At 32.5% G+C, this 13,976-nt stretch overlaps 1 protein-coding gene across 2 annotated transcripts in view; it reads left to right on the forward strand.

Moving 5' to 3' along the window:
• Nucleotides 1-2,745: 2,745 nt before the first annotated feature.
• LOC106463101 (neurogenic protein mastermind-like) overlaps nucleotides 2,746-13,976 on the forward strand; it is a 51,905-nt gene continuing 40,674 nt past the window's right edge. For both annotated transcript variants that reach the window (XM_022390515.1, XM_022390516.1), the window contains exon 1: nucleotides 2,746-3,871. In XM_022390515.1, coding sequence (XP_022246223.1) covers nucleotides 3,599-3,871 — 273 coding nt within the window. In that variant the 5' untranslated portion in view covers nucleotides 2,746-3,598. The remainder of the gene's footprint in view (nucleotides 3,872-13,976) is intronic.

Below are 13,976 nucleotides of genomic sequence, written 5' to 3' on the forward strand. Positions count from 1 at the left end.
CATATATTTTAATGTTTAAGATCTTTTTACGCGCAATACCATTCCCGCTTTGACATACGTCAATTTACAAGAATCCTGAACGTCGAATAAGTCCATAAACTAAAAGTACAAATTAATCACAAAACTGCAACACAATTGTGGAAACGTTCCAGATTGTTAATAACGCTTGGAGACGGCTTGAATGGGTAATGAAGAAAAACCTTAATATAAGTTTAACATTACAGCAAATGTACAACGTTTCGACAAGGTTGGGCAAGTATGCATGTATTTTATCTCTTAGCTATGTAGTCAGGTTGTCTTAATTTTAAAATTCATTCAAATTTACGTGTTTGTTAATAAAGCATTTCACTGACCACCAGATTAATTTTGTACACCTTCAACATATATGACGAAAGTGATGGTCTCAGCATATTAACTACACTCACCATACGATATGGTCATGACTGAGCCTCGTTTTTAATTTGAACTTAATATGCGATCAATTAGAAACGTAATCCATTGACGATCAACTTATTTTATATTAATAACACTATGCCAGTTATTATTAATCCTGAAAACTAATAGCTTTTCATTTTTATCTGTAGTATAGTCGTTGAACACCGACTTGCCAGTGAACTATCATTAGGAATGATTGTAAGCAAACTAAATACGTGAAGTTTGTAATTCAGTAATTTATCAAAGTATAAAACCTAGAAGTGAGGAATATTATAAGAATATTTGCATCGTCGTCGTCTACGTAAGTTTGATAGTATCGCTTTCTAGCGGAAATGACGCATCATAAATATGATGTTGGTCCTCCTTACACTTTTAACTTCCGTTAGCAACATGGGCATGCATAGCAATACTTAAAATTTTTGTTAAATGTTTGATTGCTTTGAAACTCAATTTTGTATCAGCAACTAAATATTGAGTTTTGCATTATTGAAAAATCAAGACGTCAGAGATATCCGTTTTAATTATTTAGAATTAAAAATGATATAAAACATGTAAAAAGGGGTAATGTAACATTGATAACATTAAAATTTTAAATATGATTAAAATCGATATGACTAAGTTTTTCATGTTATTCAAATGTTAAATATATAAATGTCATTAATTAATTAAAGTGTGGTATGTAAGAATATCATACATTTTCTACCTCCTTATTTTAATATAGTTTTATTTTCGGAATTTGTCAGTTATTTTGGTGTGTGCGGTTTTCGCATAACAGGTGGTCAAGAAAGTCGTTAATTTGCCTTTTTTTTGTCATTATATTGGGGTAACAACTAGTCTCTCAGTAGGAGGTATGGTTGTAACGCTGCACATTGTGCAAGGATGTCAACAGCACTGTCCTGCACTGGTAGATCAGATGATGCCTCGAGGTTATGACCTCCCTTAAGTATGAATGAGAATGACCAGCAAGTGAGTAGAGCTACTCGCTGCTGGTAATTTTGACATTATCTTTGAAGTAACATTAAATTAGGTTTGAACAATTTTGTAGATGATTTCAACCAAGTTAGTAAGACAGAAGTTATCTCTGATCCAGTGAAAACAACTGTCTGCCGTCTAGTAAACAAGTACAAACACTTCATTTGTATTAGTGATATAATAAAGATTGTTCATTTGTGTGTTCAGTTGTGTACAATCTCTATTTCGTTCTCACGAACTCATTTATTCGGAGAAATTCAGAATACTCTGTTATAGATATCTTGTCTAATTACCTGTTATTCAGCGGATTTATTCCATCGCTCGTTGGAAGTTTGACCTGAATGTTCCACAAAAGTAATAGTAGGAAGGTATTAATCCTATATACATATAGCATGACTGACCACAAAGTTTTTACGTACATTTTTTCTGTTCAGTCTCTTTTGTGTGTGATTATAAAGTTAAGAAACGTGGTTAGGTTGTTAAGGTTGTAAGTAAAACAAATATTTCGTATACAGTTGAACATTTAAATAGTTTAATGATTAAGCTTAAAACATGGAATTTGTTTTTTTTTAGATGATTAAAAACAACAACAACAAAATAAAAACTATAAAATTTATTATTAGTTATAACCTAGCCAATAATAGTTTCTGTTGTCAATAGAACCTGCTTTTATCTCTCACAAACGAATGTATTAATCTAACTACAACTCTGTGATTGTGTCTTCAGTCTGTCTGTCTGAACAGATCTCACTAGATAACATTGCAATAGGTTTAGATGCAACGTAAAAATAAACACAAACCATACCCCCCCCCCCAGTGGCACAGCGGTATGTCGGTGGACTTACAACCCCAGAAACCAGGTTTCGATACCCGTGGTGGGCAGAGCACACATAGCCCATTGTGTAGCTTTGTGTGTTAACTTCAAAAATAAACATACCATAAGGTAAATATTATGCTATTTCTTGTATTTTCTCTTCATTTTACACACACACACACACGCGTGCGCGTATGTGTATCTATATGTGTGTGTGTGTGTCTTAACAATTCATTTTATATATTCTTATAATTACATTATTTTTTTTTATATATAAAAGACCTCCACTGATGGTTGGATTCATATTCTGTGTCTATTCATTTCTTATCTGGTTTAGCCAAGTTACATAGACCTCCTTGTCGAATGCACGAAACAGCGAGGTTTTGTTTGTAAATCGCAACGTTGAAATTTTCAAAGTTTATGAAGTAGACCCTCCCGGATGTAGAACAAGTCAAGCGTGAGAAGCAGAGCAAGTGGCGGTCCCAAGCGGCAGTTGCTGTATGTGTTATGGTTGAATTTGAAACTGTTGGGTCGTGAGTGCGATCGTGTGATGTAGATGTAATGCATTGTAGGAGTAGTTTGTGTACGTTCAAGTAAGTTTAAAGTTTTATGAACCACTGTTATAACTTTTATTGGTATAGTTGGATTTTGTAGAAACGTAATAAGTTGGTCAGTGCTTTACCATGAATTTTATTTTTTTCGGCAACTTTGAATCGAGATTCATGCCTTTGTACTCCATGAGCTCCGGCGATTGGCATGGCTGTCGGTGATGGGACGCTACTTCACCAGCTGCACCCCACAGCTAACCCTGCTAGACGTCATTGGTTCCCATCCTGCCTCATGTCTGAGGCTAAGTAGCTCGACAGCAAGAGGCGCCTCTGTGTCGATCGGACAACCTGTATACTTTATCGAAAGAGTAAGGTACTGTGCTCATCCGTTGTGCTTGAAGTTGACTAGAAATTATAATATGAGTACTGGGGCCGTGGCAAGAACGTAAATAAGTGGCACTTACCTTATCAAGGCTTATGTGACTACTGTGAGGATCCAGATAATTTGTACAAATTGTGTGAAGAAGATAATCTACTCCTCACCTGGGCCTGAAGACTGTCATTTAAATTTATTTTTAATTATATACATATATCTTTATCTATTTATTGCTTCGGGGCTGACATAAACTGTTCAAAGTCGGAGAAGTTAAAGCAAGGCATATTTTTTTTGGTAAATCGTTACGGTCTCGTGAGTGACCTAGGGCTAGGAAGCGAGAAAGGCCGGTCAGTCACACCTAATCGTTGAAGCTGAACGAAGGTATAGTACAGTGTTTTTGACCACTGAGTGACATTCGTTGAGAGTCACCATTGTGGGGCCACTACAGGAAGGCATGGGGGACATCCTTCCCCCTAAAAGACAAGCAGTGGTTGATCGCTTACGTCGTCGGATAGATCTTTATCGACGTAACCAAAATGGGAATTTAATTCGTTATGACCAAACTTCGAATGGTTGGAATCTCCAACAACGTCAAGACACACTTCTTTTGAAGCAACGTTATCTGGAAACTAAAGCTAAGAAAGCGAAAAAAAGTGACAATAAAGCTACGAAAGATGGTTTGGGCGTCAGCACCGTAGGTTCTGAGAACACAAGAAATGTGCCTTCGGTAAGTAACCAAATTGAACAGGATAACGAATTGTCCTAATTCCCCTTGAGTATGAAATTTTTGAAAACGAAATCTAAGACATAAGACAATATGTGCTAAAAGTAAAATAAATAAATAATATTTCGATATTAATCTTACCCCCCCCCCCCAAAAAAAAATCCGATTTACAAATGACTTAAAGCTGATAATAATTACAATTCGCTTACTTAATCTATCTAGTTCACACTATAATAGTCGTTGTTCATTTAGTTGATGTTATCAGTAGCACCTAGACTTCTGCCCTGTCTTTTGTATCCCAGTCGGTCTCCTGATGATCCTTGAAAGGCTTCGTCGGTACTGGATATGGCAGGTGTAGAACAGTTTATAAAATATATAGTTCCTTACTTTCACTCACAAGTTCTTTGAATTGCAGAATCAAGAAAAGTTTGGTAACTTTCTTGTTATGAAAATACTTTTGAAATTTTATCTATGAATGAAATAGTAAAAATAATTAAATCTATAGAACTAATATTTTAAGTTTAGTGTTCACAGTTTTTTGTTTGTACAGTGTCAGATTTTGCTTTGATTACTATTTTAATATATATATATCAGCGGAGATTTAGTTAATAGAAGTAACAAATATGGAGATTAGTTAGCCATATTAAACGACTTTACTACTTCCACGAAGTTGTTTTCGGAAGGTCAAGGTAATAAATAAATCTACATTTTCTTAAAACTAAGATTTTATTTAAAAAGGTCTCTTTCTAAAGTTCTGCAGCTTTACAAAAGTATAATAATAATACAAGAAATCACAGATTCTTAAAGGAAGAAAATATTAAAGTTGTGTTTATTGTACAATTACTGCTCACGATAAGGAACGGAAATAGTGATTTAATCACCTTCACTGATGATGTCATTACTTAATAATTTGTTCGATGACTTTCCACACTTATCTAGTAGTTGTGACAACTTTTCTCTCTCGTACTAGACGAGGTTCAATGACCATCATATAATCATGATATAAACACTGTTGATCTCGTCTTCCTCTCACTTTCTTGCATATCTAAGGTAGAGTTTGGATCACTGGTGTGATTAACTTAAGTAGCTGTCGATAAGGAATCGAAATATTTTAGGGTAAACGTAGGTTTTTATGACACTAACCGTTGTTCTCTTTGCTCGCAAAATATCAGAAATATTACTTGATAGTTTGTAAATCCCTATTGCTCATAACTGATAGTTTTAGTCACTATATATTATTATAATTATAGTTTACCAGTTACTGTTATTAAAACGTGTAACGCTATACAAATTGATAGTCTATACTTTTAACAACTGATCGTGCTTTTTATTTCATCTTTCACAAGTCGTTTAATATGTGTCTGATTACATTCATATAAAAATAGAGAAAAACAATTTATGAATTTTAAGAGAATAGTACACTGGATTTAAACTTTCACTGGATATTGTATAGTATGGTTATTTACAATTATAGTTCAACGAGCTGACTTTTATTAATTTTAATTATATTGAACCCTAACATACACATTTCAAAAACCTCATATAAACAAATAAATGTATAAAAAAAAAGGTATTGATGGATGTCATTAAGGTCTTAAATTGGCTCACCACATTACAAAACATTACAATTGTAGTGGAAATCTTGCCTAAACGGCTGTAGGTAATCTTGAATATACTAACTACCATAAACAATAACAAAACAAAAATGTAATGGCATGCACATACACTTCGTTCATGTGCTCCAAAGTTGTGCTTTAACACCTCAGAGAAAACGATATTAACTTTCTTGGAATGGTTCTCTGCGGTGTTCGGAATTGATACTAGCAGGGAATGTTCATCGTTTCGAAACGTTTCCAATTCCGTCCTCCACGGAAGACTTGGAGTACGGAAGTGTTGAATTTGCAAAACGTGTGTGAAAACGGCAAGGAATGATTGAGATACGCTACATGTTTAAGTGTATCTAATCCACTGTGAAGGTGTTCTGCTTCATCCAGAAAGGGCTCAGTAACATTACTGCTACGGTTTAACTCGAAAGGTTTGAGCCAAGTGGGTGTAGTATACATGTAATGCACAAGCAGCACAATGATATTTTGCCTATTCCTTTTATCATATGTGCAACCACAATAACATATGATGAAATATATGTCTCCATCTTTCCTATATGAGCTGTTATATATTATAGACTATGTAAATAGAAATATATTTCTCTAACTGTTTCAGAAGTATTTAACACAGAAAATAAATTTAGATTAATACAAGATTCGCAGGCGGTAATGGCCGCCATTTTGTGAATTATGACGTAAGTTATCTATTCCATCTTTCAGTACGTGTAGATTTTCATTCAAACCGACTATTTTTGACGTTTGTATATATATATATATATATATTCTTGTTTGATTTTACAAAAGATGACGTTATCACTGATAAACCTTTAGCTTGCAATACAGTAATGATAATAATTATGGAAAATATACAACCAATACTCATACAGGATTTAAAAATGAGGAGTAATGGCAACTTATTAATGTTATAAAACATTATTACAGGAAATGGAAAAATGAATAAGTTGTACAATGCACTCATATTTTATATGTGAGATCTTTGCTTTACACAGAGCGTTATATCTTATTTTCAAGCTTCCATATAATTTATAGATATATGATTGTGGAATATGGTTCCAAATTGCCTTTTGCTCTTCTCCGTTTTACATAATCCCATATACCCTCAAGAATGTTCATATGGCACTTTGTGCAGATCTAGCCATGGTTTTGAGTCTTCCATTGACTTTTTTACTGTCAAGATATCATTTCATCACATTTGCTCTGTTCTTAATTGGGATAATTGCCTTGCTAGAAGATGAATTTCTGCCTAATGGGTTGTGTTGTTGAGGGAGTAGTAATATGTATCATAATCTGCCAGCACTTGTCAAAAATTAAATTGATAATCTGCCTGTACTTGTCAACAATTAAGCTGTTGAGATGCAGTTCCAAATGTCCACTGATCCCTGCCATGCTCCACTGGCAAACTTACTGTAATCGAATGTTACTAAACAAATAGCGCTTGATTTCACATAAAAAGAGCACTCTTCTCCAGCTTTACTCACTTTGTCTGATGCTTGTTTCCAACTTTTGATTTGGTTACCTCTTGTTAACAGTAGTTTTCAAGCAGCTACACATTCATTGAGACCATTCATGCTGTTCTTGAAGCAACACTTGCAGATGTATTTACAGTATGGTCATTGGCAAGAACAGTACTCAACAGTTGTCTATCTCATAAAGAACTTACCATGAGATATTTAAAATCTATTTTGGAACATATCAGTTTATGTCTCAACCACTTCTGTTATTAACAGTGTCAGTTTTATGTACCCACTTTATATCTTATGTAAAGCTTCTATTGAAACATAGAATATAGAGACAATTTTTTCACTTGGAATTTTCTTCACCAGTAGAATTTGATTTCTACATGCTTGTCATGTATTTCATGTTTTAGAGCCCTGACTATACACACTATTTCTACTGGGCATAGTTTGACTGGCTGCACTTTTAGAGGCTTTATACTGGTATGGTATTTTCTGATTGGTTGGATGACAACCAAACACAGCATAAACTATCAGCATGTGATTGCATTCTGGAGCAGTTCATGTTTGAAGGATAAAGGGGTGGAATTCCCATTAGTATTTGTAATTTTATCTCCTCCTCTTCCTCACAGTTTACATAATTATTTCCAGTATTGTATATGGACAAGAGTTATAATTAATAGTAAAATGCAAGCAGCAATAAAAAAACATGAGTGTAAGTAATTATTAAAGGCTTCTGATCAAAACTAACTGATTCTGTAGTTCTGAATTAGAAATATATGTGTACAAAGAAAATGTATGGAAATTTGTTCTACATAAATTATTTATACAAAAACTTGTATTTAAAAATTAAACTACATCAAACTTTATACTGCAATGAAAGTAAAAATGCTATCTTGTGTTAGTAAATATATGCAAATTGTACAAGTGAGGGATAAGCTTATTGTGTGCAGTTTAAAACCAGTACTGTGACTGAGTTGCACAAAAATTCAACTTTTAATGACAAATTTAGGAACAAATAGCTGTTGTTTCTTTTGTAGTTAAGTCATTGCAACTGTATGTTTAATATACTGTAACTATATAAGCACTCAATTGTATTTAAAATGTCCCTTATTTTATACTAATTACAGTTTGCACATTGAACTATATGATCAGTAAAATACTATATTTGCGATAATGCAATTATTTTTGCAAGTTTACTACTGTATACACTTGGTCAGTGCAGAAATATGTGGGTGCTTTGTTGCAAATAAATAATTATTAGAGAAATTGTCAATGTTTATCAAATCAGGTTATAGAGTAAGCTGGTGTTTTCATGGGAATGGTACCTCCTTTTTATGATAAAATCTATTTATATGAAAAATAAAACTTTATCACCTTAACAATCTTTTAATTTTCTTCCTAAAGTTGCAGTGCATTATTTAAATTTTTCAGAGCATATCTATAAAAGTACATTCATGTAAACTATTAATTAGCTATTTAGTAATGTTTTATTTTCAGTGAAGATCACATGGTAGTGTGTAAATTATTTATTTGTAAATAAATTTTACATAGTTCTCTGCAATCTGGTGATATTACAAATATATCTTATCATTGTTTTTTTTCTTATTATTTATCTACCTTAGACACTAATTTGTTAGTGTATTTTATGCACTCTTATTTTCTGTGCCACACCATATTATTATCAGATGAGCAAAGAAAAACAGTACCAAACTTTTATTGAAAAATAATGTTTTCACATGTTAACAATACAATTTTCATACTTTTATTAACTTATTTTTATTATCAGTTTGTACTGTTGTCTTAGTGAAATACAATCTTGAATATGTGACAACTGAACAAATGTTGTACAGTTTTCTTGCTGCTTACTTAACTGAGAGCGCCATTAAAGCTTCTTACCATAACCATAATTTTCCATGCACATTTATCTATTAGAATATTTTATTCTAAACTTTATTGTTACCTTAACATTCACATAAAATATGTGAATTGTTCTATAATAAAAAGTTCAAATTTTTTTAAATCCAATGACCATTGTTGAAAAGGTGATGAGAAAATTTGGAATTTATTTGTGATAATTATAAGTATACTTTCTTACTGAGTTAGTATATTTCTAGCTAGGAGATGATCTAGTCTTAAGATAAGCATAGATGTATGAATATATCATATCCTATAGTATTTTCCTATGAAAATATTATTGTTCTATAGAAACTTGTTGCATGATATTTTATTAACAGACTTCTAATTTGAGTTATTAGCCAAACTGGCTAATGGTTCTAATTTAATTACTTCATTTTTTTCAACTTGACAAAGCTGTAAAATTCATATTTTCTTTTTAAAATTGTGTTCTAATCAGGCAGTATATAGGGATTATTAATTTTTGAAACATAGTCCAAAGTATTTTATTTGTGTCCAAGTTGCAGATATAGTTGCTAATCTATACGTAATATTAGTGTTGGCATGAAAATGTGAAAGGCATTGTAGTTTTGGTATTTTTAACTGTTGTGTTGAGGGTATCTTATACCACTTTTAAAGTAATTTTACAGTGTTAATTCCCCTCAGTTATACACAAGACTGATATGATATGTGACTATTTGTCTATTTTCTTGTAATGATAGTATTGTAACTGGTAATTAACCTCTATTAATCAATAATGTATATTTTTATAAAGTTGTTGTGTAAGCTAGAAAAAATAACTATTGGTAGTGAAGTTTTAATAGCCATTATTTCTAGAATCCCAAGCTTGTTTAGTAGCATCACCCATTGTGGACTAGCTGCCTTCCCTCTCATCTTGCTAATCTGGGGTAATCTTGCCAGACCGAATAGTAGGATTTGACTGCCACTCTTATAATGAACCCATTGCTTAAAGTGTGTGAGGGAGGATGAGGGGGGTGGGGGGGGGGGGGTATAGCGCGGATTCGAAATCGACTCGTCAGCTCTGAAATCTAGAGCTCTACTATATGGCCAACTCCTACCTATTCCAAAGAATTGGGTAGAAAAAATATATTTTGAAATAAACTGCAGAAATATATCCTTAAAAACAGAAGAAAATTACAACAGTATACAAAATCATATATCCTTAACATAAATATAGGGAATGAAGAAAAATTAAGTCTTGAAGATGGCTGATTGTGCAGTAACAAATAAGACAGCGTTGTACAGTATTTGATGCATTTTAAATATTTTTTTATCCGCATTCTTTAATGTGGTAGTGTTCAGAATATTTTCTTTTATAGCAATGCACGTGAACATCTACGTCGTGATTCATATATCCTGCCACTGTATTTATTAATACCCATTGTTTGTTCCAGGAAAATAATATCATTTTTGTCTCGCAATCATGTATTCATTTGCCATGTTTTCGTCTTTAATTGTTGTGGGCAATTACTAAATACTTTTGAGTGAAGGTCAGCACCTATGTTAACTAAAAGGCTTCATTTCACAAAAGCGCTTTATTGTGAACGAAAAATTGTTTACCTTGAAGTATGTTTTAAAAGAAGATTAGTAATAAGTTGGACAAAATTACTTCTTATTTCTAACCTTTTTAAAAATATTAGAACATCTTAAATAAAGGAACTCTGACTAACGTCTTCTGCTAGGAGACCGATTTTATCATTGACTTGTCAGGTTCTACAGTTTTACGTTGAAAGTATGTACATTTCACTTCCAAAGCGCAAAGTTCGGAGTGAAATAAAAATAATCCTGTTTAAATGTATGAGGAATCTTGTCAAGATAAGTGGAATTTGATAGAAATAAAAATAATTCAATATAAGTTTCAGTAAACTATTAAATTAGGCTTGCATTTCGGCTGTTTGAAATCATAAAGAATCCCTATTTAAAATTGTTCATGCTGATGGACGACAGGGGTGTTGTTTGTACTCTTATTTGTGTACGAACAGCATAACTCGTAAAATGTTTATCTTCATCAAATTTGGACAAGTTGATTAACTTTTGTCAAAGGTGTAGATCACACTGAAGGTCAACCTTTTTTGTTATGAAAGTAGTAAACTAGAGATTTTGAAAACGGTCAAACCTCGACAACAAATGGGAACAGAAAGAACATCTTAGCACCTAGAATTTTGAGGTCAATGAATTGTGTGGTGTGAATTTTAGGATAATTATTGCAACCATTACGGGTCCGAGGTTACACTCTCTGAGTGCCTTTCTAGTTCTATGTTTTGGCGAAGAATGTTTTCTCTGTCTAGGTATATTTTAATTTTTCAAGTCATGAAAATAATTGTTTAGTGTGCTTGAAGTCGTGGGAATGAATAAATCCAAATAATTACAACATTCGCAAACTGAAGTTACAGTTAGCAAGTCGGTTAATATTCTTATAAAGCGGTTTTAAATGCGTAATTTTCACATATATATTTTTTGCTAAGTTTATTGTAATTGATTTTCACAATCTTGTTATGGATCAACAAATATAAAAGCTGCCTGACTACTATTTTTCAGATCAAACTTGAACCTTGAACTTAAATTTGAAGTTTCAAAATTCATGAATTTATTTTAACTTTGGTTTCATTAGTCTGCTATTTTATATAAGCACCAAAAACGCTTGTAATTTCACACCTGTAGTTACGTATGAGTATACAATATTCATTATTGTTTAGTTTAGTTCGTCGGATTAGCCTATGTTAATAAATGCATTGATGTGCAAGTGCTAAGAAGGCAGAACAGACGGAAACTTGTTTTTATAATGGCTGGCTTTAATGCATTGTGAAATAATTTGTTTCGGTACTATTTTTGGAGCAAAAACTTATCTGTAACATTTCTTTATTCTTTGTCGCTTAGTGTTTTGAGTTTATGAAATTCAAGTGTTCAGCTTTTCCTCTTAACATTCAGTCTTGCTAGAAAGATGTGCAAGTTAAAAATTTTAATCTTCCACCTATTGTATAGGATATAATTGTGTATACTGTTTTGCCTCTTTTGTAATCCTTCTTTTAAAATATATATGCTTGTTTTTTCATACTCATTTTGTAAAAATATGCTCACAGTTATTGTGGTCTGGTCGGACACTAGATTGTAACCAATTAATTAGTGATTAGTTTTGAAACTAAATTTCAAATACACTGCAATGCTTTCTTTTAATTATTTCTAGCAATAAGAATAAACAAGTGTATTTATTTAAGTTACCCTATTCTCCTAATTTCGGTTAAAGGACAAATTAAGCCTTGTATATTTCAACGTCATACTGTAATAACGTTCGTTGTCATTTTGGTTATAATTGGTACGTTTTATGATTCTCAGTTTCCTTGGATTGTTCATATGATATACCTACCAATCAAATTATCACGTTTAAACTACAAATTAAATACCGAACCTTATAACTTACTTTACATCATCAAGGTTACTTTTCATGAAGAAAATACTTAGTTCGATGTCGGATGAGATACTAAAAGTAGCTAATTTCACGCCAATCTCCCTGATGTTGCCAGACTTTTTAGTTGTTCTGTAAAAGGCCTTAAGCTTTAGGGTTCTCCAAAAAAGAGAGCGCTTACAGGAACTCTACTGCCACCCACCCTCCCACCGTCAAAGAAGTGATCATACAGTGTAGGCATAAGAAAACTGAGGACACCTGTAACATTAATTACGAAAACGATGAATGCAAACACTACTACAGAAATTCAAGCAAAATGACTACCAGTTAATTTCATCTTCAATTCTGCCAACTACAGATATCCGTGAACAAAAAATCGGTGAGGACTCCTATTTACATTCCGAACATTTTTAATGTCAATGAAAAGTTCAAACAAACAGCCAAAATATTAATGTTGAAATTCTCCAGAACTATTAAATTATTCCCAGAAGCCATTAAACTACAGAAAGATGAAACTAAAGCTGCTATTTAGGAGATGTAATGTTGAAGCACCCAGTCATATATTTGAAGCATGCAAAGACATCATGAGAATCTTCAACATGCAAAAATTAGTTAGCAATTACCGTTATAAATATGATTTTTGAACAGAACGATAACATATAATCAACTGGGACAACTATAGATTTGTATATAATGAAAAACTCTGAAAAACACAAAGAAAAACTAATTAATGGTATTCTTAGAAACACTTAATGAACAAACAATATATATAAAGGAATACCACAATTCTCTTAAATAGAATATGGCCCAGGATCATCTTCTTTCCATAAAACATAGTTAATCTATATAACCTGAAAACGTGTAATAGAAATTACCGAAAGCTTTGTACACGTTATATTTGTTACATTTTGCTGTTCTGAAATTTAATATAAGGGTTCTTTTCATAACTACAGATCTTATGTCGAAAAATACAATTTTAACATATACTGTTAGTTCCTAATTCTAACGTTCTTCATGAATTCACAACCTAATTATTTCATCATGTATTACCTAAGAAGTTGTTATAGACCCGTTATCATAACAAATTTAAAATTTTGATAGGGAAAACCTCATCAGGATAGCTTACATGACACAAAGACCAGAACCTTATAAACCTTTTGAAGCTCAGTAAACCAATCTTTACAAATTGTCCAAAAATCGAAAGAGATTAAAACAACATCAGCAGAAAAGGTTTACTAAAGTAGGATTGAAGATCAAGATGGAAGTATTTTACTCTCACACATGCCCAGTAAATTAATGTACAAGAAAAAAATCTGCATTAACTCAATAGGCTTAGGTATTCTGGTGGTGTATAAGTTTAGCTGCGAAATTTGAATCTTTTAACACTGCTGATCAAAATACTAAATGCCAATACATTAAACAAATCCTGAAAACAAGTAGCTTTTCTACTACTTTTATTATTAAGTCCATAAAATAGAAATGATCCATGAGCACTAGCAACAATGAACCAACTGTTGCTATTTAACTTTGTTAGCAGCAGAGTGTTGGGCAAAGTGAGGTCTGAAGCCACACCCCAAACCATTTCGTAGCAACACCCTCATTTGCAAAGTCCTAACAAAAACAAGCAATTCCGATGAAGTGAGCACATTTTCTGGTGCCATTAGCCTCATAATAAACAATGGTTTGAAGTTGGCGAAAACTCATAAGTT

Source organism: Limulus polyphemus, unplaced genomic scaffold (genome assembly GCF_000517525.1).
Source record: "Limulus polyphemus unplaced genomic scaffold, Limulus_polyphemus-2.1.2 Scaffold1325, whole genome shotgun sequence".
Taxonomy (NCBI): Eukaryota; Metazoa; Arthropoda; class Merostomata; order Xiphosura; family Limulidae; genus Limulus; species Limulus polyphemus.